Source organism: Anser brachyrhynchus (genome assembly GCF_964034855.1).
Source record: "Anser brachyrhynchus genome assembly, chromosome: 6".
In the NCBI taxonomy this organism is placed as follows: Eukaryota; Metazoa; Chordata; class Aves; order Anseriformes; family Anatidae; genus Anser; species Anser brachyrhynchus.
Genome location: NC_137700.1, coordinates 20780142 through 20807395, shown reverse-complemented (window position 1 = coordinate 20807395; position 27254 = coordinate 20780142). Strand labels below are relative to the sequence as shown.

At 43.5% G+C, this 27254-nt stretch overlaps 1 protein-coding gene across 6 annotated transcripts in view; it reads right to left on the bottom strand.

The window, feature by feature from the left end:
- Positions 1-27254, bottom strand: part of MCU (mitochondrial calcium uniporter) — a 76822-nt gene that overhangs the window by 1660 nt on the left and 47908 nt on the right. For 2 of the 6 annotated variants that reach the window (XM_080598406.1, XM_080598408.1), the window contains exons 3-9: positions 11339-11408; positions 7191-7361; positions 5944-6048; positions 3523-3683; positions 2861-3064; positions 1079-1195; positions 9-433 (exon numbers count right to left, since the gene is read on the bottom strand). In XM_080598406.1, the coding sequence (XP_080454532.1) occupies positions 413-433; positions 1079-1195; positions 2861-3064; positions 3523-3683; positions 5944-6048; positions 7191-7361; positions 11339-11408 (849 nt within the window). In that variant the 3' untranslated portion in view covers positions 9-412. Of the gene's footprint in view, positions 1-6; positions 434-1078; positions 1196-2860; positions 3065-3522; positions 3684-5943; positions 6049-7190; positions 7362-11338; positions 11409-27254 lie in introns of those variants that run through there. The other 4 variants (XM_080598410.1, XM_080598411.1, XM_080598409.1 and 1 more) reach the window with 4 other exon arrangements.

The window sequence follows — 27254 nt, the reverse complement described above, 5'->3', positions numbered from 1 at the left end:
CATACCCCTTTCCAGAAGGGAAAATTTTTCTTTATTTCCTCATTCTTCCTGTCCAAAATTGAGGCATTCAAGGAACAAAACAGTCACAGGATTGGATTCGAGCAAACCATTCCCAACTCTTACTTGCTCTGTGCTTCTCTGAACTTGCTGACACGCAGCCACTTAAAGAATATGGTAGGAAGAGAACATGTTCCCATAAACTCAATGGAACTTTTTTAGAGGAGCTAGATTAACAGGAATGGTCAATACTAGAAGAAAAGCACTACAGAAATAGCCACCCAAGGCAATCTGTATTCAAGAGCGTAAAAAAAAAAATCAGAAGTCTTTCACACAGTCTTGGCTCTGAGCTCTCTCTACTCCTCACACAGCTCCTTCTCCAAGGCAGGGGGGATAACATCTTGCCCTGTATATCCTACACTGTCATTTCCAGAGCCTGGGAATAAACAGAGAATGATACAGTGAAAAAGAGAATGCAGTAGCCCTGCTTTTTCTGCTCATGCCTGCTTTTATCAGAAAGGCTCTCAAAAACGAGGACAAATCTCTTCTCGACTCCTCTGTTGATCAGATCCCACACTAGGGACAGTCTGCCACAAGGGTCTTCCCCTGTAATACAATAAATCTGCCCCCATCAGCACTAACAATGCAGCTTTTTTGAACATGATTTTCCAGGTCTGCTACCCAGCGCACTGAAGTGCTATGTCAGGGAGGCATGAACTGAATGGATGCGAGTCTCCATTTCTCACTAAATCCATCTGGTGTGTAGGAGCTGAGAAGAAAGGAATTCTTGAATTAGGCTCCTCTGAGGCATGAAGTGCCTGAAGCAACTCAAGATTTGCTAGCAGGTTCTAAAAGGCCCTTACAGATAGGTACAGGCGACTGTTTCATGTTGATTTATACATCCAGCAGTTCTATTCCTGGGCACATCAAAGCCAATTCAGTGATTGCATTGGGGCTGTGACAAAAAAAATGGGCTGAAAACCTTAGAGATATCCATTCTTGTTGGAGGTGCATCTATTAATAGCAGATGAAGAACTAGCAAGCAGTAATTTGCCTTATTTCTGGAAAAAGCTCTCGTTACCTGAGCAATTGCATCCTTGAGTTGATTGTATTTCTCTAGGTCAAATCTTGTCTTTTTGGCTCCTTTATGGAAAAATAATAAGTACTGTCTGTCTCTGGCATCTGGATAAACATACTCCTAAAGAAAAAATAGGAGAGAAGGTCAGAATAAAGCATGACAGTGCAGTATACTATTAGCACAATACGCAGCAGATGTTTTGGAAGTTCAGCCATAGCTAACAGTGGTGTGTTTTCAATGCTGTGTTGGTCACAAATCCAAAACACAGCCCAGGAGCTGCTATGAAGAAAATTAACTCCATCCCAGCCAGACCCAGTGGTCAGCCGTTCGCTTCTCTACTAGTACATTACACCCCAATGCTAAGTTACCATCACCACACTCCTGAACGCGTGCGCCTTTTTCTGCATAGAGAGAACAAAAACTGACACTTCAGGATTGCAACACCAACAGTTTGTGAGGAGTAAGGGAGAAAAAAACTTTAAGTACCAGAATAAGCCTTTGTCAAATGGCCCTTACTCTCCTTTCCTTAATTTTATAAACAATTAAAACAACATTAGTTGCTCATGAGTTCATCTCATAACCAACCTACCCAGGCAAGAACAAGAGTGCAGTACCACAACTCTTGCCAGGAATACGCTGTTGCAAAAAGCCAGACTTTTAGAAGACAGATAACTCAGAGCAGTTAACTCCAAGTCCCACATAGCCTCTACAAAGCACTGGAAAATCACCCAGTCTCCATCTGGTACGCACAGAATAACTGGGCTGTCAGGTGAAGAAAAACTGCATTCAGAGTCAAGCCACTTTGAAACAACGAGATTTCTAGTGACAGAAATGCATGCTAGTTGATACAGATGATTTGATTAAAACATCATGTCTGAGTCCAAACATGGCAGAAGTTACAACAGCACTTAGCAGAAAACAGTGTGACAGGGACGTATCTCCTCAGCCCCTGAAACGACACAGCTAACAGAGCCCTGGGACCCTGTGCTGGAACACCCATGGCATCTATTCTGATGGTCTTGTGACAGCAGAGACCGAGCCCTTCCTCCTTCATTATTCAGGTGGGATTGTCTAGTTAGAATAGGAGTGGTAATACAAACCACGTCACAGAAATCCCCACTGAGAGTCTGTCACAACTACAAGGACCCAGAGCAACACAGCTCTTGCTTTGTGTGAAGTTTCTAACAATAGAGCTAGTCTACTTTTAAAAATACTGAAAAGCCAAATAAAGAGCCAACAGATCCATAACTGCACCAAGGAAAAAGCATTCAAACAGATCTGCTTCATCTGGATAGGCGGCCAGAACACCTGAACAAAAGCATTTCCAACACGATTCCTGAGCCTTTCCTATCTCTTAGGAAGGCCAACACCTCACATCAGAGTTGTGTTTGTGCGCTTCCCTGGAACGCAGAAGGTACATCACACATTTGGTGTATTTAGGCTGGTAAGTCATAACGTTTAGAGACCCCCTGGAACAAATCAGTGTGCGTGTGCATGCAGAAACCATTTTGTGCCACTACGTGAACTCGTATAGCTGAGGCAGTCAGTCACAGAGCATACAAATGTTTATGGTTAGACATCAGGAAATCAATAATGACCACCACCAGAAACACCCCCCATCAGCAGCCAAGAGAGCACAAATTAATTGAGGTGGCATCTAAGTGCCAGCCGGCTAAAGAGGCAGCAAAGCAACTTCTAGTAGGCGTGATTTTGCTATTTTTCTATGGAGTAGAGCTCATATCAAGTCTTCTAGTGGAGTGTCAATGTCAGCACAAGAAGTCCTACCTGGCGAGTCATTACGAAATAAGCGTACATTGCCATGGCACTACCATAGGTGATGAAATAGGTGACTGGTTCCATAATGTCCCAAGAATACTCCCACCAGGTGAGGCGGGCCAGAATCCCAAACTGAGTGGCCATGTAGGCCAGCCCTCCCCACAACACCAAGGTCGTCCTCTTCTCTGCTTTCCTGCTGAGCTCCAGCCTAACCTGCAAAAAACAGAAGCACATGCCTTGTATTCTCAGAAAAACACATCAATAGGTAACATAAAAATAACACCTTGTACCTATATTTAATGTTAAGTCAGGACATGATCGAGTCTAGGTTATGCAGACAACTCTGGACTTTTCCATCAGTATCTTGCCATCATCCATATTTCGCTCTGAGCATGCTTTGGATACTTTGCAAAGCTGCTTATTCCTCTATGTTCAGAAACATTCTGTTGCATTAGCCCCAGTCTCTATTAGCAGGTTCATTTCCATTTCTCATAAAGCAAGGAAACAACATTTCTACAGACATCAGAAACAGATGTACTTTGGTATACACAGAGGCAACTTCTTCAGTGACCTCAAACATATTTGAAGCATGCCGGGGCTTAATTAAAACATCGACATGATTTAAGACTGCATTTAGAGGATAAGTAAAATACAAACGAGAAGCTTCTCACTTTTTCTAGCGGTGCTAGTTGCTCCTTCAGTTCCTCTAGTCTCCCTATGAGCTCCTTCTCTTTGTTCAGCTGGTGCTCCTCAATGCACAAGGCAGTATACAACTGCTGAACCAATGTCTTGACATCATTCAGCGTAGTTGCATTTTCATGGCTTAAGAGCTCTAGGAAAGAAAAAGACTGATTTATATGCGTTTATCCACAGGACTTCTTGCACACAATTCAGAAACTGCTATTACTCCGCACAGGAAACATTTGAAACAGTCCTTCTAATACAAAAGCCTCTGGAAGAGTTCCAGCACTCTAAGATAATGCAACGTCTTTGAAAGAAAACCAGGCTTTATTATCGGATATTCCTAAAGTTTGATAAGAACAGGAAGAAGATGCATGCTAATAGCTTGCCAGATATCAACAGCTACTTTTGATCTGTAGTTAAATGCAAGACTCAGCAAAGACAAGTGAACAACTAGTATGATCGATCACATCAGCTGCCAGGCCATCAGCAACTCTAGTCCTTGACTATGGCAGCCACTGATCTTAGGTCAGTGGCTCCAAGAACATGCAATTTTATAATTATTTTGAGTACTGATGCCAGGAATTGTTTCCCAATACTCAGGGGGCAACTCTCTTACTGAGCTGCCTACAGGGCGATGAAATCCTCCCCTCCACATTTAGACAGGTAGTGACACAGCCACTGCCTGAAACAGCCCACAGCCCTGCACTGCAGCACAAAAAGGATCCCTACGGGAAAGCAGCCTACAAAGGAGCCGTGACCACTGACATTGTGTTACACAGCCCACATGGGAAAAAAGTAAGTATAAAGCAAAATAACTCAACATTAGGCAAATAAAAAAAGTAGCATCCTTGGGCTTGTACCTTAGGTTATGAAGAACAAATTTATGAACACAGAACACAACCAACAGAAAATCTACAGCAACCTGCCTTCTGGGAAGGTAGACTTGGCCTATAAGTCTTGAAAGAGCAGCAAACAAAAGAGCGATTGATGACAAGCAGATGACAAGCTAGGGACAGCTTAAGCTTTAACACTAGCAGCCCAAGAGAAAGAAGTGACTCAGTGGTCTGTGCCAAGGTACGCAGTAAGCAAACTGCACTCATCCCAGCTAAGCATCTTCTACTCCACTGTGAAGAAGCAGCCCACGTGACCCTACCGAAGTGACTATCAAGAGATAGTGCTTAAGTGTCTGGGCACACACATTTCAAAATACACAGCGTGATTTTGTAAAGAAGGAAACGCAATAGCTAAAAGTTGAACAGAACTCATCTCAGTGCCTCCTTACAGGCACATCCATTTCAGTACAAGCTAACTATGGAAATCTCCTTGACAAATGAATCAGAGGCAGCAATTCCACATAACCTAGGCGATCCCAGAGCTCACCTGCCAGCAAAACACTGGTATAGCATGCGAGCAAGCTAACCAAAACCACACCAACTCCTTGGCACAGACTTGGCTCTCTCCAACACTTTGAGAGCAGGCTGTATGAATTGCCTTGCCCCAGGACAGCAGTTTCTCCAGTGCAGAAACAGACACCACATTTGCATTCTCACCAAGTTGAGTTGAAAGTTAGAGTGGAGACCAGCTAGGCCTGATACCAATGCCTGCTCTCAGGTGCTAACAGCCAGAAGAGGTGCCTTCGTAAAATCCTCAAGGACTCCACTTCTCTGGCTTAAAAAGTCTTAAGCATGTGAAAACACTGCGCTTAGGACACAGAGCAGCAGAGTGAGAGAGCAACTGTTCTTGTGTGCTGTTCACATCTCAGTTAGATATCCCATCTTAATGGAGAGTTTTCTCTTAAGGGGCTTTTACGGAGAGAGGAGCAAACATCTCTATTAGAGGTCAGCCTAAGCCACAGACAGCAGAGAAGCAGCATCTCACCCAATGCTGCACTCCCAGATTTGAGTGGGAGGATGCTAAGGACGAGTGGCTGCACACAGATCTCTCAGTCATCAGAAGTTGCTTTTTTACTTGCTATCTTCACGTTGTGAACAAGAACACTAGAATTGTTTTTCATTTCCAGCATTCTAAGTACCACACTTTGCAGAAACAAAAGTCTTCACTGTCGAGTGGGATAACAGTTCTTCCAAATGAGATAAGTTTAATTCCCATTTTATATTCAAATACTTCATAATGACTTAAAAAGGTTAAATTACTTCTTGTACTTATTCATTTATTTCTCTTGTGAGGGATGCTGGCCCTGAAGAGAATGAATATTTGCTTTTCATCACTACTCTACGATCACTTGGAAATACCTAAGTAGGACTACAAGGGTTGGATTAGAAACTGCGAGCTTTCCTTCAGAAAAAAACTTTGCATTCTTGAACAAGGTAGAAAAACATGCTGCAATTTAACTGGCAAGTGACTACTGAAATGCCTTTCTGACATCCACAAGAACCAGGCTGGTTTACCTCTCTTTGGTGGTCTAACATGGTACGTGACATCATTAATGATCAGTTTGAAGTCATCCAGTAGAAGCAAATCTATGCCTGTGGAAGAGGCAACACGTGTGCCATCTGTAAGGCAAACACAACTCATTAGTAGAAACAAAGGACCTAAATATGTCACAGCTAAGCAAGCTGTAATGCCATCCCATATCCAGCTGGGGGACTTGCACATTTTCCTGCAAACAATACTCTTTGTCAAGCCAGACCTACAGAGTGGGAGATCTTGCATGGCAAACACTAGCTAAGCTATGATGCATCTGCTTTTCTGTATTTGTGATATTTTGGGTCATCTTGTAAAAGGCAGCTCCTTTCAACCCCACAGCATGAACATATTACCAAGTTCTGCAATACAATCCTCTTACATGACCTTCACCTTTCCCCACTGGCATTAGAGATGATCAGACTTTCAAGGAAGTGGCTGCTTCGAAAGGACTCTCTTGTAAGACTTACTAATGTTTCAGAGCTTTGTTGACTAACAAATACATAATTGAGCAAAACACAATGAAATAGGCCATTAAGTGAAATATGATGGAGTTCATAGCTAGGATATTTCCTTTGTACCACCTTTCACACCCACTTTCTAATTGATTATAAACTGCTTGGTAACCCTCATCTTCAGGCTACATAGTAGGAAACTCACTTAAAGTATACATATTAGACCTAATGGAGGTAAACTGAAAACATGTCCGTGGCAGATTTAAGGCCTTCAGGCAAAACCACCGGCAACAGCTGTGTACATATTCATCAGTAGCTTGAACACAGGCTTATGCTTTTTTCCACTTCTTTGTAACATCCTGTGCATTCTGAATACGAACTTCATGTTACCAACCACCACCATTACAGCCTCAGGCAGCAGTCCCCCAGTATGCTGGTGTAAGTTTGCAGTGCTCCAGCACAGGTTACTACTACACTCTGTGTTTTGAAGTCATTCCATACAAGCAGACAGGCAACAAAGGTAACGTCCTTACTGTTAGGGAATCTTTGAGGCTGAAAGCTAAGCATTAAGAATGTTTTCCTCCTCTATCACTCTACAATCCAATTTCCTTGGCAAACCTGACCAAAGACAAATACTCCTACTCTAGAAGTGACATTTCTACTTTCTGGGGAACGTCTGAGAACTCACACCTTATCAAGCTTTTACTTAAAAAGGGAAAGGATGGATAAAAATGTCTGTCAAGCGAGTAAATCAATTAGTTTGTAAACAACAGTACCTGCTGAGTAGATTGCAACCCGATCGATTCCTCGGTCCTCTGCTTGCAGCTGTTGTAAAAACACACCGACAGAGTCTGAGATAGGTTTAAGCGTGAACTGGCAACGTTCACGCCGAGATGGAAGATTCACAGAGATCACAGGTAACCCGTTTTGGTAAACTACCGTCACTTCTAAAAAAAAAAAAGAAAGATGAAAACAAAAATTACCCTTAAAAATGAACAGGTCTTCTCATAATAATTGTATCTGTCCTACAGAGACAAAGCAAATACGGTTAGGAGATCAACATGAAACAAACTTGAAATTTTTGGTTCATCTTATATCACGAGATGTGTCCTTCATTGACAAAAACCTGAGAGACATCAGAAGCTTTATCTCCCATTAATTTGGCAGTGTCTATTAAGCTCTCAGTGCCACGTGGAAAAGTAAAAACAGAAGATAGTTCCTCTAAGCACAATGACTAGATTTTGAGAACCAGAAAATTTTGGACGAGGGAAGACCGGAACTACACAATTTAGCAGGATTTACGGCCCAGAAGACAAAGGCAGATTGTGTATATTAGGAAACATCAAGTAAGGACCTACTTGAAGCCATTTTATTTTTGTTTAGGTCTAGTTTCCTGCTCTTTGTCCTGAGGCAACAAATATTTAAGAGAGCAGTCAGGAGTATTAGGTGGTAGAAACAGCACTCTGAGTTTAAGCTTCAAGGTCATTTAATCTAAAATTCATGGGATCGATACACTTCCTACTTCAGAAGACGGACATTACTTTTTAGGTGTAGATAAAACAACATTTTCCATTTCTTTAGTGCTGTCAGGAGCTTTTTCAAAAGCATTCTTAAGGATTTCATTGCACCTTTCTAAAATTGTGGTGACCTGTATGAACTGTAAGCTAGTTATTATTTTACTGCCAGCAAGACAGCCCACTCAGTGTACTTCAGGATGGCCATACATAGAAAAGAAAAGTTCCAAGTTCAAACTCCCTAAACCCTCCACTGAGTCACAAGCAGTCCAAACCTCCCCAAATGCAGTAGTTGCTAAGATATAGCAGCACACCTAAAAATGATTCACTTGGGATTGTTGCGTGTTTTTCTTATGTAAAGACGTACTGTTTTTTGTTGCAGAGAGCATTTGCCATGTCTCAAGGATTATGCAGTCGCACCCACCCACACTGCACCTGGCTTAGTGCTTGCACCTGTTGTAGCTACGGCCAGCTACACAAACCACACCATCCAAACTCATCCAGCTCCTGTGCTGACATTCCAAGCTGATTCAAGCAGCTAACAAAGTTACAAAGTAGAGGCAAATAAACACGTTTTATCTACCAAAAGCAGCTATTCCCAGCATCCTGCTCTTCAGAAAGTTGTGCAGCCACAGCCTTTGTACCTCCCTGTTCAGGTCAATTGCTGCCAGATGATGAACTCTTACATAGCAGCATCATTCGCACACCAGGACACGTCCTGGGGCAACGTGCCTTTCTGGAAAGGGAGGCTCCTGGATGTTGAGAAAGGCTGCACAAGTGCCGCACACTTTTACAAGGAAGAGCAGCTCTCTCAGGCTTTGAGCTTATTGTCACATGCCTTCATAAACTGAATAAAGCATATAAAGCCTTCTTCCCTCTTCCAGGGGACTGCTATCTAGTGCTGACAGAGATGTCCTCATGTCATCCTGAAAGAGTAGGTAGAGGTGACCAGATATGAACATCTAAAATAGATGATGAATCTCAGTAGGCCCCAGTACTTGGAAACTGCTAAGTGTCTATTCTCAAGATTCAGTCACACCTGACAGAATTTCAGTAGCTTTATTGTTTCAATGCTTAAAACTCAGTCAGATATTTACTGGAAAAAATAAAGCAAGCTGCCAGTTTATTTGGACAGTTAGAAAAAATTTCAAGCTCCACATCAGCAGCTGTTGTGACACAAGCTATCAGATTTTGCAGTCATGCACTCCAGCACTTGAGCAAGGGGCTGGTAAGAAATGTAAGAGCATTAACTACACTTGTGATTTTTCCACATAAGATAGCAGGCTCAAAAGGAATGATCAACATGTTTAGAAGCTTAAAACAGCCAACAAAGTACTGAATTCATTGATTCTGTGAGCAGCACGTACAACACTAACGTATGTACTGCTTATATAACCACAAGACTGCTGCAGAGAGCTCAAATGACATGAAAAACATTATTAAAACACTACTTGACCATATAGTGAGCAAGTTCATTGTAGAAGGGAACAGATAAGAGGGCTGAGTGCTTGCACCAATTCCTTTCTGTTTCTCCTGAGAGAAGAACCCAGCTCCAGGACTGCCTGCTGCGACGGAAGTACACGCAGCTCCAGCCTGGTCATGTTTTACCCTGCACAGACCAGCTGGAGACTGCAGCAACAAATGCAGTGGGTCACTGTGTGTCACCAGCACCAGAAGTGTGCACAGATCCAGCTGAGGTGAAGCATCAGAGACCCAACTGTTTCTTCAGAGGACAGACTCCCTAAGTCTGGAATCACAGCTGTTTTACGTTTTCCTTGCAAAAAGCTTGTAGAAGTCATTCCCACCAGTGAATTATGCTAGAGAAAGTCTGTAATTCCAGTTTGATCCTCGCATTGCCTCCCACACAAGTTATGTCTGGTCAGATTTTTACTGCATTGAAGGGGGAAGAGCTCCGAGGCAAATCAAAAACCCTACAAAACAAGGGGCTTGTCAATAACACAGACCTAGCAAACTGCAACAGACAGCCGCAGTAAAAGTTATTAACAAGCAATAAAGCTGTCTGCCTTCTCTTCTGCTCTGACAGCCCTGTGGATGGCCTGCAAGAGGAAAACTCCAACTATTTGGACAAAGTATCTTGGCATTTCGCTAATTATAGAGGTAAGATTTTAGCTAGTCATCTCTGATCAAGTTTTAAGCCAGTATTTAGGTGCATGGGGCAAATAAAATAGGTAATTGCATACCAGCACTTGCAGACACCTACTAGCTGGTCAGGAATGCTGCTAAATAAGACCATGTAGGATTTTAAAAGCTTTACATGCTGTATTAAGCATGAACTCTCTTTGAGGCATTAATTCCATCCATACGCCACAAAGTTTTAAACCAGCTGTATGTGCAGAGGTCTTCAGTACTTTTTTTTTTTTTTTTTACAAAAAAAAAAGATGTCAAGAACAACTTGAGCAACACATTAAGAAAAAAGCTACAATAAAAAAGGGGTGGTCAGAGAGATCAGCATTGAATATCTACTGCTGGTAAATGCAAAGTTACTGGAAAAAATAACAAGAGAAATACTTAGGCATAACATAAGAAGGGGTAAATCAAATCAGGCAAGTAGCTACACACTTAAATTATCTTCTCAACCGTATGTTTGTTCTCTACACTTCTATTTAAACCTTCCAGTTCTTATTTTGAGGTCTCCATAGCAGTGCTGTTCCCTTTGTGTTTGCACACAGTCACTCTCCTGGCAGGGAGAGCAGTTGTGGCTGAGCCCTTCACTTTGTTAGCTTTCAGGCTTTATTAACAAGCCTTAATGAGAAGAGGATCCTCCAACTGCTGGTGTCAGTCAGCATAAGCATGTCAGCCTCTGTGCTCAGCATACAGATGTTAAGCAGGCAGGCATCTCAAAGCTGTTTGTTTCCCTCTTTGCTTACGGAGATTTTTAAAGTTCCACCTACCTCAGCAGCGCGTTCTTTTGCTTTATGTTATGACAACCTTATCACAAAAAGCTTAATGCTTGAGCTGTCCTAGAATTTAAATAAAGGAACAAAACTGCCTTGGTTTCACAACTCATTTACAGCAGCAAACACAATGCTTTCAACTGTTTGAGTGGCTGGTATGAATTGTGTTTTCATCACATTAAAAAGTTAACAAGACATGCAGTACCCTGAAAGGTAGGCATCACACAGAGCTCACAGCTACATCAGGAGGAAACCCAGCAAAAATTTTGGACAGTTGCATGCAATGACATCCCTTCTTCAGAAAGCCTGTCCGGTTTTGTAAGAACAGTTATTAGAAAAGTTGACTGTTTCCTTGATTCTTCTTGACTGACTTTGTTGTCACTTCCTCACTTCGAAAGTGAATTACCTTCCAGCCAGCAAAGCCTCAACCAGAAAAGGGGTCAAGGAACATGACTCAAGCTGAAAACAAGCCAAAAGTTTCTCTGTGTCACTCACCATCAGAGGGCACTACCGTACTGCAATAGACCACTCTTACACTCTGCCAAGGAGAAAGCCTCTGATGCACCTAGAAAATACAAGCACAGCAAAAAGGACAAACGTTCAGTCACGCTATCCGGCAGAATCGCACCCCACTGCCACCTCCTGTCCCCTCTCCCGCCATCCCCTGCCCTGATGCCTGGGCATTTCCTCCGACAAACCGGAGACCAGGCGAGAACAGCCCCTTCCTGCCATCTGCCGCCCAGCAGGGCTCTGCCCCTCGGCCAAGCTCACCCTACACATCTCTCAGCATATTTAGTTTCGAGTGAGAATGTGCAAGGGAACAGCTGGGGTTTTGTTCCCCCTAACGTTAAAAAAAAAAGCCACAGTAAGCTAGTTTTTAGAAATTCAATTCAGACTACCATGCAGACATGGAAAGGAGAAGTCCCACAAACACCAGTTCTCAAAGGTTAAGATCCAGCGTACCATTGGGAAGGTTTAGGGAGTTCTGGATTACGAGGTTCATTCTCTTAGGTTGTTTTCTCTGCTGAATTATATTATTTTTCCTCCCTTACAGAGATGGAAGCCAAACTAAGATACAAGTAGTAAACATGCCTGTTCATAGATAGAACAAATTGTCCAAGACAGAAACAAAAACTGCGATACCAAGCTATAAAAAGAATAAGCCTAATAAGAGAGGGAAGCGCGTGAATGGTTCATATGTTCTTCAACCTTGGCAAGGGACTAATTTGTTCATGAAAGCCTACAATCAGCCTGATTGTAGCCTGTCTTCTAGGATAAGTTATTTTATATTAGTTATACACTAACAGACCACTCTCCCCCCCCCAGTAAAATTACAATTCTGGCAAAGAGAAGCTCCATTTTTACCAGAACAGTAAGGCACAACACCAGCTCCCCTCTGCCTCAGGGGTATATATTCAAGTGACTGCCACCCAGATTTTTCAACAGCTATGGTCCAACACAGGCATTCCTGGGGATTTTTGTTTGCTGTTTTTAAAATACAGCTGCCAAGCCTGCATTTCTATAAAGGTATCCCACAGGTAGGGCTTGCTTTAAGTAAATTTCTAATGGAAGCTTGGAAACAAAGCCCAGGCTGTTGATTATTTCTCTGCCAAACTGTCCAGATTTCCATATTTTGCAAGGTTGCTTTCAATAACCTACTTAAAGAAGCTTTCTCTGCTACTTTTCTTCTGGAGCCTGCTATGCAAATCGAGGACAGCTTCAGCTGCATTAGTCTCGAAAGCGGGACCTATGCCCAGACGGTCAGGGCATTGACAGCTCTGGGAATTCACTCTAGCTCATGTTGTATTGACACTCCATTTTTCCCAGTCTTGACAATGAAAATCATTGAAGTCATTTTCAATTTTGCTTGTTGCTGCAACTGCATTTTCAGCTTCTGACAGTGGAGTCAGGGAACTAACAGCAAAGAGGAACTCTGCGTTCAACAGCTGTAACAGAAGTCAGCAGCACAGTCTGGAAAGGGTAAAGTTAAAAAAAACAAAACAACACTATATTGGGAACCAAAGGGCAAATTTGCCTTTTGACATTTGAATATAGCAAGTCTTCTGGACCGATAAGCACCCCTGTGCTACTGCTGAGCAACCAGGAATCCACCCCATCTGAAGAAAAAATTTTTTTAATGAAAAAAAGAAAAGCAAACCACACAAGTACAGCCACACATTTTGGACAAATCAAGCCCCCCAGCCTTGGCATCACTACTACATCATGGAAAAGTCAGAAGCTGCATGCCACATACAAGCCAGTTTTGAGCTTCTGTTCAGAGTTTTACTGGATGAGGGAAAACCTCCATAAGAACACAAAAAAAAATCCCCAAACACCTGACCAGTTCCTATTTCAAACCACCAACTTCAATTGTAATCCTTCTGAAAACACTATACTATCTGGTGTGATACTAAGTGTGCAGAATTTATACAGTGAGACAGAACCATCTGTGAGAGCACTTTCACAACGCACTGGTTTTGTATTTATTTCACTCGACCCCATGGCAGAGCTGTGCTTCTCACAGCTTTACTCTTCCCTTTTATATGGCATTAATCATCTATTTTTGAAATACTGCACACCAGGAGCCTGCCTTCCTACCAGATTTGCACAGCAGCCCAAAAGTTTTAGTAGCTGTTTTCAGAAAAATCCTACAACCCACTAAACCCAGGTTTATCTCAACACAAAACAGCTATATAACTGAAAGATTTTATCAGCTAGCATCTGTAATGACTTTACCTTAAGGCCATGAACATTTAACAGGTACAAGCTAGCTCCAAAAAGCTCCTTGCCTTTACACAACACAGGCAAAACAGGTTGAAAAACAGAGCATGTTAGATGACTAATAAAAAGCTGAGGTGTCCTCAGATGCAGCCTCTTTGACAATTTTTTCACCCCCCCGAAGGTGTGCCCCAACTCTACATTTCGCTAACCACACAGCAGTACACCACTGCTGCATTTTATAGAAAGAGACATTGGTTAAACCTCTCATAACTGTCACTGCTGCAGTTTGAACAGCGCCTTGCAATGCTGCTGTCAGAAACCTCTCATCTAGGAAAGCAGTCTCTACTGGTTAGAGGGAAAAAGAGGAACAAATGAACTCCATGTCAGCACAGACCCAAACGTCATCTCCTGCCATCCAAGGTTAGTGAGAGCTTGAGGAACCATCAATCAGTTTTATTCTTGAAGGGTGACTATTGTTTTAGAATTAAGATGGAGAGAAATGCCTCAACCCTTTATCCTACACATCTACAATTCAACAGCTTTATGCAGAATTCTGACAGAAGGCTGAAGTTTGGGACTGAAGCAGTGCAGGGTGGAAGAGAGGAACTTGTTTCAAGCTTCACTGACCAGATCTCATGACAATTTGTTTGCAGTCAACAGCTCACTGCTTCAAAGAAATGTAGAATAACTACACCAGGGTTTCAGCTGCGAATTCCAAAGTGATATGTGGAGTATGAAAAGCACCAAATCCCAAACACTGACATGAGGAGCTTTAAGCACCAGCGTGGCTTGGTGAGTCTGAAGCCAACACAAGCAGGAATTCACTTCTCACAACCACTGAATCCTTTGTTTCCTGTCTCACTGGTGCTAAGATACACCTTAAGACTCAGGGTTGCACAACAGAATGATTAAGGGAGCAAGAGTGGAAAAAAAATCCTAGTCCTCTGTCTAAAATAGCATTTTCTCCAGCCTTCTCAAGGTCTATATCGGACAATCCAAACGTCAGATACCAGCATCTCTAGAGGTCCTGGCATAGCTATCTCAAATCTATGCTGGTGACAAAGTTAATCAAAGCTGTAATAGAAGAACAGTCTTGTAGCTACCAGCAAGTGCTCTCTGACAGGAAAAGAGGGAGCAATCTGACAGAACTCACGTTCTACATTTTGTGTAATTACCAAATGATAGACTACCAAGTCTCCAAAGTCCGATTAAAAAGAGTTGTCCAGGAAATAAAAGAAAGCATTTAAAAGGTGAATCTCCATCTGAAACACAAGTAAGACATGCTACTAGGTCGTTACCTGGAGTGCAATTAACCATCACATTGCAGAGCTTTTGTGAAATGCCAAGTATATTCTGTGCAAGAAAAAAAAAATCACCCATGCTAAGACATTTTACAAGATACATTTGCAGCCGCCAGCCGCAACATTCGTCTCTGAAGGGCCTGCTTGAACTGAGGCTGCCCTAAGCCAGCCATGAAGCAGCCCACCTTTTCCAGGGGGCAACAGCTATTTTCCTCTAGCCCTGCTTTCACAGCATGAAAAAAACCACATCTTTTCAGGCTCTAACAGCAGTTATCGTAAAACCTCCTGGCCTGTATCTCAGTGACAAGAATTGCCGCAAGCTTCCCCGAGCAATCACAGTAACCCAAAGCCACTCGCCTCAAAAGCGCTGAAGAGCTCCTTTTATCAATCTTACTTCAGGGCTCCAGCTAGTTCTGCTCCTATACTCAGCCTGTTACATTTTTATCGCTCTCCAACAGTGCTTTCATCGTTAGTCATCAGGTCCTGCCCTCCCACCTTGCTCCCCCTCACACTGGGTGCTTGCAAAGTGGAGGAAATGGAGCAAAATGGCGTTCTGACCAGAAATCTCTCGTCCATCCTCCAAGATGTGTAGCTTACCAAGGGCTCGCAGGGCTGTTCCTCACACTTTTCCTGCCTCTTTCCTCTTTTTCCAACATCTTCGCACTTTTTCCTCATTTCCTCAGGGGTGCCAAGGGGCTCTGCTGTGCCCTGTGGTGGGGCTGCTGGAACCTTCTGGAATGTTCTGGAACCAGCCAGGGCAGCCCCACTTCTCCTCACAGAACCCCACTGGACCCTCACGGAACATTCTGGAACCAGCTGGGACAGCCCTGGTCTCCCCTCAGAGACCCCTGCTGGAACCTTCCAGAAGGTTCTGGAACCAACCCCTACCTCCCCTCAGAGACACCTCGGCCCCACTGCCAGCACCCAGGCACAGGCACCCAACACAGCAGCTACTGAAGCAAAGCTTGCAAGGGAGCCAATCCCTCATGTATGCAGGGCTCTGGGCACAGACAACACCATTGTGGGCTCTCTGCTCCATTTTGCCCTCAGCACTCTCTGTTGACACCACAAATACTTATGCCTCTCATTGGCTCTATGCCATTTTTACTATGGTTTCTCTCCTCCCTTAACCTTCTCTTTTGTTCTAATCCCGCAACCAAAGCAAGTGAGCTAGTGATAATAGTGAAAGATATCAACGTGACATCCCTGGAATCACATTCTCAGGCTCAAAAGGAGGCAGGAAAACGCCTTTTGGACAAGGATGAACCTCTGGCAGTCCCTCATGCCCATGGCACTGCACTGTGCCTCATCCAGCCCTGCTCCTGCTGGGTGCTTTCCCTCAGCACCCTCCAAAGACTTCCAAAGAGATGATAAAAATAGGTCAGTCTGGCATCAGAGAGCTTCTTCCACCTCTCTTGCCCCCCTCCTTTTTTACCTCCATTCTTCCATGACATCTGGACTCTGTGGCCTGCTTCCAGGATTTTTCCATTTGGGATCAGTTTCAGAGAAAGATTGAGATTTTCTACTTCACCATGGATTTGCTCAACAAATAAGAGTAACTCTGTATGGAGGCCTTCCTCCAACTTTTTGCTACAGTCTCTGGATACATTCACATAGCAAATATTTCAGGAAATGTTTCCTTTAGGGAACAGACTGCTAGTGTTTGAGCATGTGGCATACAATAAAGCACACACTGTTACCCTCATACACACCCTACACTGCTGCAAGAGCAATACTTAAACCACAAGTTTTTGCTACCCAGCAGTAAATACCCCAAACGTTTGACCAGAAACTGGAAAGTGGAAGTGAAAGATCTCGCTGCCCTTTTCACCATACAGCTCATCTCCCAGGATCTGATCGCTTACCTGACTAAATCCCACTGCCTTCAACTCATTTCTTGTTCTCTGTCAGCACAACCTTGCTTCTATCCCACTTGCAAAGTCAGATTTTGCCTCAGAACACTTCTCACCCAATGCCTCCATAGGGTAATGTTTCTGTGGATGAAGGTCAAGCCAATGAGAACCAGTCAGAACAACAGTACTGTTTTTTGTGATTTTTTTTTAAACAGGCTGAGAAGACGGACACAAAAAAAGGCAATGCCAGTAAGATGTGGGAAGTGTTAATCTTGGCATTTTGAAGCACTTCATACGACCTACACATTAGCAAATGGTCCTCAGTTGCCACCCTTCTCACTCCTGCCTGAATTTTCTCTTCTTCCAGTATTAGCACAGAGCTCGATCACATCTGCTACGAGGAACGCAAACAGGAGGTGAGCTATAAATACTCCCTTCTCATCCTGCTTCCTCTGCCCTTCTGCCTAAAAAGAAACAGGTAATCCACAGTGTCCAGGAAGAGGTGGGGGTAGGAGGAAGGAGATGCATCCCCTGCGAAAGAAACGTAACAGAATGAAGCAGCTGCTCCCTCTTTTCACTGCATCTTTCTCCCAGCATTACTGCTGCTGTGGAGATGCTGCAATGATGAGTTTTGTAACAGGAACATCACTGCTAACAGTCACTGACAGAGCCGAGGGCAGGAGTGGGAAGATGAGGTGATGAAAAACTTTAACGGACACGTTAAGCACATTGGTCAAGCAGTCCCTGCTGCTTTTAACAGGTGCTTCCCTCATGTTCCCACCATCCACACCCACTTCTTCCCCCAACAAAAAAATATTTCAGGCTACATACTTAATTTTCCTGTAAATGTCAACAACTTGCAGATAATTACACTGCTCCTACTTTACTTGAAACAGATGATAACCATGGTACACCAGACTGCCACAGTCCTTCCTTCCCAACCTGGCACAACCTCCCTACCTCTATAGCCATCGAAAATTGGGGCTGGAACGTCTCCCTTGCAGTTGGTGATGCCAGATCACGGTTTCACTATTTAAATACTTTTGCTTTACCGGAGTAGGTCAGTTGAATTCCATTTCTTTAGGGCAGCCCTCATGGTTACTGGAAAAAGCTGAGAATTCAATTCCCTTGCATCTCAAGGCTTGGAGAAAAAAAAAAAAACAAAAAAAACAGAAAGCAAACAAAATACCATTACATATTTAAAGCCTGCGTCAGCTTTGCAGCCTGCATACAAAGACAACTCAAAGCTGAATTTTTCCAAACTTATTACTTGATTCTTCCTCTATTAACTTTTCTCAAATTAAAAGGGCTTCAAATCCTGGTTTAGGAAGGAGTTTAAACAATTTTCTTAATTTTTATTCCACTCATTTCAGGGTTCTTTGCTGCATGATCATCTCTATCAGCCACTGACATCTGATTACTGTATAAGCAGAGAGAAGAAATCAGACTGATTCCTGCATGGCACCTTACCGTTTCTGTTGTTGCTGTTGGTGGTTTTATTGTCTCGAGCTCTTATCTAACCACATTAGCCAACTCCTTATGTTATAGCCAGTTTACAGAGAAGCTCTGATCCCTCTCTTCTCCCACCTTGCTGCCATTCTGCATAAAAAGTAGCAAGAGCTTCCTGGTAAGGAAACAGCAGCCAATGGTGTACCCCTGGCATATACAAGATCAAGAATGAAACAGTAAACTGAGTTATGAAGTGAAATTTCCACAAGTGCACGGAAATTCCTTCTGCCTCAGCATGCACTGGGGAGCGGCCAACTCGCACTGGTTTTCCAAGGAAATAAACTCGCATGAGGGAACTTGGCTTTCAGCTCTTGAAAAGAAACACCAGGCTCTTGCAGACTTCAGTCAGCATCAGCATTTGTACAGCTTCAGAGAAGCTGCATACTCTGAAATAGATGTCCTGCAAAACACAGCACTTCAGTACATCTCAGTACTTGGGTGGACTCACACCATCAATTCCCTACTTGTTTTCCTACAAGAAAAGAAAAAACTCATCTAACCAACCTTACCTGATTTTGGTCCAGAAAGGGAACCGGCAGAGGAGAAGTGCAAGGAGCTGCAGCTGAGGAATACCTTGGGCAGAACAAGGCAGGTCCTTTGTACCCACCAAGTCATCAAGTCACTACAAGCATTAAAGAGAAAAAGCTCCCTCTCCCAAATGAGGGGCCTTACAGGGGAACCTTGGAGACCCAATTATCTTTAGGACTGGATCCCATATGAGCCACTTAGGTAGGGAACTTAGAAGTATTACCCAGAAGCACCAGATATATTTCATAGATACTCTCACATTCAGAAGTTCAGCTTCTAAGAGAAAAGCCATAGCTCTGGTAAATGGTTACAAATACCTGTGGCTAATTCCTATTGGCCAAGTTTCTCCTGTAAGAAATACCAAAGCTTAGGACATTCAGCTTAAAATGCTTCTTCACCTTCTACATTCCATTCACATTACTTGACTACTGGGTGTGATTAGTACAGTAAAAAAAAAAAAAAACTTTAGCTAGTCCTACGCTAATGAAGCTCTGCAAAAATCTTCCATTGGATTAAGAGTGGATGCCTGACATCTTTCCCCTAGATATGCAACCTGTCATAAGGATTGCTACTGTGCAACTCAGACTTCTCAATCACTTACATTCCCTCGCACGTTATCATTGTAAAAAGAACAACAAAAAAGAAAACCAACAAAAAAACAAGAGTATTTTAAAGACACTAAAGAGCATTGTTTCACTGTGCTACCAGACAACAGATCACGAACTTATATGAGAAATGAATACCTCTATAATGTTAATGTTTAATTACCCCTCAGTTAATGATGCACCTATTTTTAAGGACAGACTCCCACGTCCACCCTGAAAGAGGAAATTGCACCATGGTCACCTAACGTGTGCCAGAAGGATGTGCCTAAAGAGGCAACTCAGCATAAGTTAAATAAGCGAACGGCAGTGCTTTGCAGGAGCACATCTTTGGCATACTAATCCAACACAGTAAGAACACGCTGATTTTAAATCTGACATTTAATAGCATGTTGGGTTCAGCTCTGAAGGCTTCCCAGTTGGACTTGCTTTAGCTCCTCTCACCTGCCCTCTCTGCAAGAGGTAAAAGCAGGCGTGGCCCCTTTCTGTACACAGCACAAGGAACAGCCATATGACACCCCACCACATTTTATGCATGGTTTCAGAAAAGCAAACTTTGCTCTATTTCCCCAAGCTCCTCAATACTGAGGTCTTACAGTTGCAGCCTGACAGCTCCCCTGGAAGAGGTGAGCTTTTAACCCCAAACCACCCATTCCTGACCCAAGCCGCAAATGGATCTGGCTGGCACTCGAGTCCCTGCACCAACTGCTTCATCATCTGTTATCTCCAGGAAGATAAGGAAAACACCACCCTGAGACCAAGGGGATTTTATGTAATTCATTTTTGAGAAGAGCAATGACGGTAATGGCATCTCTTAACAGTCTCACTAGCTCAAAGCTATTCATTTCAACATCCCCTGCATGAAATCACCGTGCTACAAAACCAAACAACGTAATTATATCTAATAGCCTGAAAGAGCAACAGAGGCACTAGCAGCTAAACAAAGTTTCGGGAAAGCTAATAACTTCAGTCCATCATTTCATCTGAGGCCAGAGCTGTTGTCAGAGAAACCTCAGTCACTGGTGCCACAGCTTCAGGTCGAGCATGACAGGGAGAGGCTGAACGTCCTCAGCAAGGTGCCAGGGCAGAGCCCGTGGCCAGACCCTTGTCACTGCCATTCGTTCTGTCACTTCCTGAACCTCCCTCTTCTATCTGGGGAAACTAATGGGAACTGAGTTTACGGACATGTGCACTATGCCAAAACACACCTCAAGTCCATATAACAATTAAGTCAGAGGATCAAAGTTCAATCGTTACATAAAGAACAATTAAAAAAAGGCAGACCAAAAACTTTCTTACGCATTTTCAGTGGTCATCAAGCAATCTGTTGCCAGTATACACAATATTATGAAAAGAATTCCTGAACATTTGGTTCAGGGTTTTTTGGTTTAAAAAATCCTGGCTTCTACTAATTCTCTCATCCAGATTACAAGGGTCATTTCAGTAGAATTTAAATTTAAATTTTTTCAAATTGTTTCAGATAAGTATTTGCCTTTTTTTTAAAAAAAGAAATTCAGAACATTTAGCGTGTTTATCTCTCTAACCATCTAAAAATGTTTTCCCACAAACTGTTGCAGGTTTGTCCAAAGAATTAGACACAAGGAAACTCGAGACAAAGCAAAAATCAGTTCTCAGCAGTCAGTCCTGAAAAGCCAACTTCATCTGCTCTCCAAATGACAGTCTGTAAGCCACACAAACACATGCTACAAACAGTTTGCAGTTCCCACTTCTTTTCACTATGAACACTGAGGCTTAATTCTTAATAAGAGATTGAGAAGCCTTGTAAACAAAGAGCTAGAAAAATTGAGACCATTTATATATGAGCAGCCCAGAGAAAATAGATTATCCGAGGGGAGAGGTGGGAGCAGAATAGAAAGCAATGGAGATCCTTTGGCTAGGTCACTTCCTTAAAGCTTTTCCAAACCAATTAAACTGGTTTAATATATTCTGATAGGTATTCAGTGGTCTAGAAGAAGGCAATTTACCATTTGGCTCCGAATTACACAAGCTGTCAGAGACACCTTTCCAGTTTGTATTTTTCTTTGACAGCTTCAGCTAGTTAATGAAAATTGAATCATCCCTCTTAGGAAAATTAAATATACACATGAAACTGCAAAAAAGCCTCCCTGGAAAAACCAGGACAGGACGGGCATCAAGGTAAGGACTCCAGAACATACTCTTTTAGCCCAAGCAAGGAGGCTGGCCCAGGTGGGGGAGAATAGGACTCTCCCTGCTTCTATTTCCAGGCATCTTACTGCTTTTCCACTGAAGCTAGGAACCAAGTAAGTAGAGCTGGGAACCCGTATTTTTCCTCTGATACAATGCTAATTATGTGGAGTTCTTTCAGCCTTAATTTCTCATCCCCTACAGGGATAGCCTTAGCAGGCCAAAGTCCGCAGCCTGAGCACGCTGGGTGAAAGTCCCTCGGTCACCCTGTTATGGCTTCTGGCAGGAGGTGCCAGGCCACGAGCCGAACTGCCCCAACCATGAGCTAAATGCCCCCCAACCACACAGTTGTCACAAGTCCCTACAGAACAGCCACAGTGCTGAAGGGACAAGTCGCACTTATGCTCAGTCATCTGCATTTCTACAGGGACTTGACACATGTGGGAGCAGACTGAACGCACCAAAAGGCTTACCAAGATGTTCACCAGGACCAAACAGTCCGTTTAGGTCCTTCCTTACTGAGAAAAGCTGAAGTCCCGTATGCTAAGGCCACTCCCCACTTTAAGGTGCTGCCATCTTAAAGCAACTCAGCTTCCACCTCAGTCTTCCTGTAAGCACCTTTCAGCTGCATGAAGCCAACAAAGGATGGAGAGAGCTTCCAATGGGCTGGTAAGACTGCCTTGTTCTCGAGACAGCGCTGTGCTTGTGCAATCACAGTTCTGCAACCTTGTGCTTGCACCCATCTCCAAAATATCAACAAGCTCAGAAGATCCAGATGCAAAGGCAGGATGATTCGGGTTTAGGATTCCATTCCAAGTGGTTTCCTTCATCCCTGCCTGCCTGTGTCACTTGTTCTGGCCCAGTTCACCCATCGTAACTGTCAGGTTGACCACAGTCAGCCATCACAGCTGCTAATCATGATTACTTCCCACTGCTTCTGCTAAAAGCTTGCATGTCCAAAAACCTTCTAATGAGACAAAAAGCAGATTCCTCTTTCAACACAGGTGTTTTTTTGTTCTTTTCTTTTTTTTAGTAAAGACAAAGCTTATCACTAATCCAAGACAGAAGGCAGTAAGGCATTCCAAGTCCGGAGCACAGCTACCCAGCCCAGACACTCCCCACCCAGCATGTTTTACTGGAAGTTGTATTTGCCCAGACCAAGTCCCCTGATAGCAGGCGAAGTTTCAGCTTTCAGCACAGCAGTGGAAACACATTAGCCATTGAAACAGCATTAAAAGACAAGTGCTAAAATAGGTGGCTGTAAGCAGAGTAAGTGGCTGTCCAGCTGAAACTAGGTAACACCACAATAGCTCTAGATACAAAAAAAAAAAATCAGTGAGAAAGCAGACACGGCTATTTTAGACACATGGAGCAGTACTATTTACAACAAGCACACATTAAGTAACTAAGACCTTCAATTTTTGAAAGAAAACAGTCATGATGGAGAAGGAGAAGTGTTCACAAGGCATGGCTTGAAAAGAATAGCTAGCACGGCAACCAAGAGGTGAAACGGAGTACAGGGCACAGCCTTGCCCCAGTGCTTGCATGGTGGAGCAGGGAACAATACCAATCACATGGGGTGTTTTTCAGGAATATTAACGCACAGCAAATCTCCTCAGCCAGACTGCATTCCACGTGGATGACCCAAGAAGAGATGGCCAGTCCACAGAGGAGCATGATTTCTGTGTGGCATTAGGAATAATCCTGTGCCACATCAATAAGGAGGTGAGAGCAAACGAGTCTTTTTACCCTGCTCTTTCCCATAGTGGGCACAGTGTACTTGAAAGATGTTTTGAAGTTAGCTAATTAAAAAAGGCAAGAGTCATCTCTACATTGCACTCTTGTAATTCAAGGAGATAAATATTAAATTGAAAAAAACATGTGAGAAAGAATTAGAATCAAGTTGCAATTGCAAAAGTTTGACTACAGTTTGCAGAGGCACGTACGGCGCGGTGGGAGACAGGCATGCTACACCGCTCTCCGAGGAGGAGGCATTTCCTTCCTGTATTAGAAACTGAGGAAGATTCATTGCAATATGCCTAAAGACAAGAACAAAAGAATTAGTTCAAATTCATCAGTTCTTTTGGTGGTACTGCTAGGTTCTCAGCATGCAGCAGCTAAGCACTATTCAGGAAGTTCAGGCTCCTAAGGGAAGACCAGGAAAACACTGCTCAGACCTTTCAGATCAAGACCATCACCACTTTAAGTTGTCGCAAGCTTCAGCTTACGCCAGTGGGCTACTACCATAATGTATTTCAAGAGACAGTATGTCAGCATGTTAATTAATAACTGTAAGGAGATACAGGAACAGTTTTACAGGCTAGAATGTAGTCTGCTTGCAGTCATTTGTAACTGAGACCTGTGTTATTTTTCACTGTAGGTGGAAATTGTTATTAATATTGACAGTATATTTAACAATACAGAGAGTTTGACAGAAAAACACTACACAGCAATAAGACGGATCAGTAATAACTGCTCTCCTCTCCTTCTTACTTGCCTATTGTAGAAAGGCAAGATGGATGTAAATTTAAAGCATTAAAGTATTAAATTCAATGAGTTTGACAACATGACTCCCTGGATTATCAAGGCTTGCCAAAACCTTGAATCTTCAGACAACAATTCAGATGCATTATGTCTGAGACCACTGAGCAGCCACCACCCTTTTGTTTTTTGGCGGGGCTGGTGAGAAAACCTATTGGCAAGCTTGCGAGAAAGCACATGATGGCTGAGGGGACTTCTGTGAGAGGGATTTCCTCCCCATTCCAAGAGGCATTAAATGCTCTTTCTGGTCTGGCTAGAGATAACTAACACAAGGGTGAAGCTTACCTTAATGGGGGACACAACCCTCCCTACGTGCCCCCCCACCTTCCTAGCACTGCAGTAAATGCCATCTCCTTCCCTGCCCCACAGACCTCTTCAATTCTCAATGTAATTAGGAGATAATTTTAACTCTGTCACTAGATTGATTGCACTGGTGCTTAACTGCACTATTAAGCAAATCAGGAGCTGACACGTGGTGTCTTTTCCATCTGACGGAGCAATGCTCAGATTTAGCAGGGGGAGGGAGAACTCCAAAGACAAAAAAACACCCTTAGATCACAGCAGCACACAGCTACGGCTGCTAACACACCACGGGAGCCCTGCACACCTTGTCATTAAGGGAGGCAGGACAAGCAGCCGTGACATTAGTCCAACCCACCTGGCATCTGCCACCCAAGGTCACCCGTGAAGGACCACACAGCAGCTCACACTGGAGCTCCAGCAGCACCACCGTTCACAGCTGTAACAGCCAACTAGAGCATTTTTTCTGTCCTTAAGCAATGACTGTGCAGAGACACTTCCTAATTCACTTTTACAACCCTGAAGCCTGGGACTTCCCTGTGACATTTTCTAGCAATTGGTATTAAAGCACGTCAGCTCCAACTTGGATGCTGTGCGTTATGTGTTTAGTACGTTAGCACCTTCAGTCAGTGCTTCTGCTGGAAAAAGCCCCCTGCGCCTCACATCCGTTTGGAAGCAGATAATTCAAACGAACACAGAGTTAGTACAGTGTCTAACAAGAAGGTTATTTCATTTCAAAAAACACACAATGGCTGGCAGTGTTCTACAAAGGGAGCGTTTTTCTCCCCATTCCACCTTGCAACTCCTTCAAGGATCCTAAACTAACTATTTAAGTAAACAGCAAGAAATCATTTAACAAGTCATTGTGCCCACATCAAGAACCAGAGCATCAAGAAGTCATGAACAGGCAAGCGTAGAAAAACTGTTTGCTCCTTTTAGGACGTGTCCGAAGAAACTTGCCGAGAAGAACCGTGACACCAAGCCTTGGTGTCTTTGTGTTTAAGAACTCAGTCTGGGAATTGGTGATGCAGCAGCAGCCTCAGCGTGGCCAGCCACCTGCTCAGCAGCCAATTCCCCTGCACCTTGCCTCTGAACCATTAAATCTTTCTTCCTCCTCGGTGCAGGAAGGAAAGGCACTTACCACATCATGGTTTTGTAGCAAGGGATTTACAACCTCAACAGCAGGTGTTTTGCAGTCCTGCCCATGACTGGAAAGCACCTAAAAACGTAACGCTATTTTGGAGCTGTGAACGTCTTCCTTCAGTCAGATCCTGTTCGCTCCTCCCTGCTTCTCAAAATCCACGTGTACTTCCCCTGTATCACATTTCACCTAGTTCTGAGGCTTGGTTCTCACCAAATACCACTGCAAGCCAGCCTAATATGATACAGAAAGAGCAGGTGGCCAAGCCTCCGCTTCAAAGATGGGCCTGTCCTGGCTTACAACTGTCAGGACATAGTGAAAGCTGTTGTGAAGGTTGAGATAATGATGGAGTTTTAAGCTAATGGCAGTGCTTGCTCCTCACAGAGGGCACATTTCAGAAGAGCCGCTTGGGTGGCTGGCACCTTCCCCTTTCCCCTGTGTGATATCGCACCTGGGAACGAGACGAGTCTGACAGAGACCAAGCAAAGATAGGCTGTCCCTTCAAGGGAATCTGCTGAACCCCCTGAAGTATAACACAACAAACATTTTGCTGACTTGACCTTAAATACAGACTGCAAGCACCATGCTGATCATTACAGCAGCTCTTTGCCTCACCATGCCAGCCAAGTCCAGTTGCTGGCACATCCCAGAGCTCTGGGTTCAAGCATCTCTGCAGAAACCACCGTGGCCATCGCAGGAGTTGCTACCAGAGCCATGGAACAAACCACACGAGCAGGAGAAAGCGCTCGAAGTCAGCTGGCTTATTTTAAAACTGTTGCTGACAGCACGTATGATTTGTACTGCGGGCATAGTTAAAACATTTTGCAGGAGAGTGGTAGCATTTCAAAAGCCTCTGCCACCATCATTTCTGCATCCATCATCCGACAGCAGCTTTAATAGCTATCAGCAACAAGATAAAGAGCAAATTCACGAGCTGTCGAGGACAGCACTACTGGAGGAGCTCAAAGATGGCCATGCCACTAACATTTGAACGATTTTGTAGAACTTTACGCAGGCTGAAAGCAATTGTTTGTTGGACATGAAGCAAGAATTAGGGACTGAGTCTCCCCAAAGGGTTATAAATATTAACATACCGAAAACAAACTCTGAGGAGTCGCCAGATGACTATTCCTGGGCTTTTCCAGGAGCTCTCTGTAACCAAAGCAAGCTGAAGAAAGCAGAGATCTTTCCATGCATTTCCACTGCATCACCAACTCCCAGACGGAGTTCTTAAACACAAAGACAATCATGTTGGGAAAGCAGTGAGCTAGCAAGCCTTAAACTTGACTAATAAGCCTGGTCACCTGGATTTATTCATAATAAATTTGCAGAGCAAACCTAAGATACAACAAGTGATATATGGTTGGGCTTTGCCACATATTAGGCAGCCTCAAACACGACAGTTGCAGCTGTTTCATCAGCTGTCACCAGTCATCTAAGAAATATTAACTCACTCACAGGAAGGGCTCAGGTACTCCATTTTAATTATTTTTTTTTCCTCACTGTGAAGCTGTTGGGGAAATAAGAGTGGAAAGATTTTTTCCTGCTCTTACATCAGAACCAGAGGCTCAGCTGCAGTTCTCCGGGAGCAAATTCAGGGTGGTGAAGTGTGAGGGAGGAAGCAGATCTGTGTCAATAGACTTGGTAGCGTAAGTGGAGTGTGAATAGTGAGGGAGAACAGAATCTGCTATGAAATGCCAGATACAAACTGGAACTGGGAAGGAAACCAATACCTACTTCTACATCCCC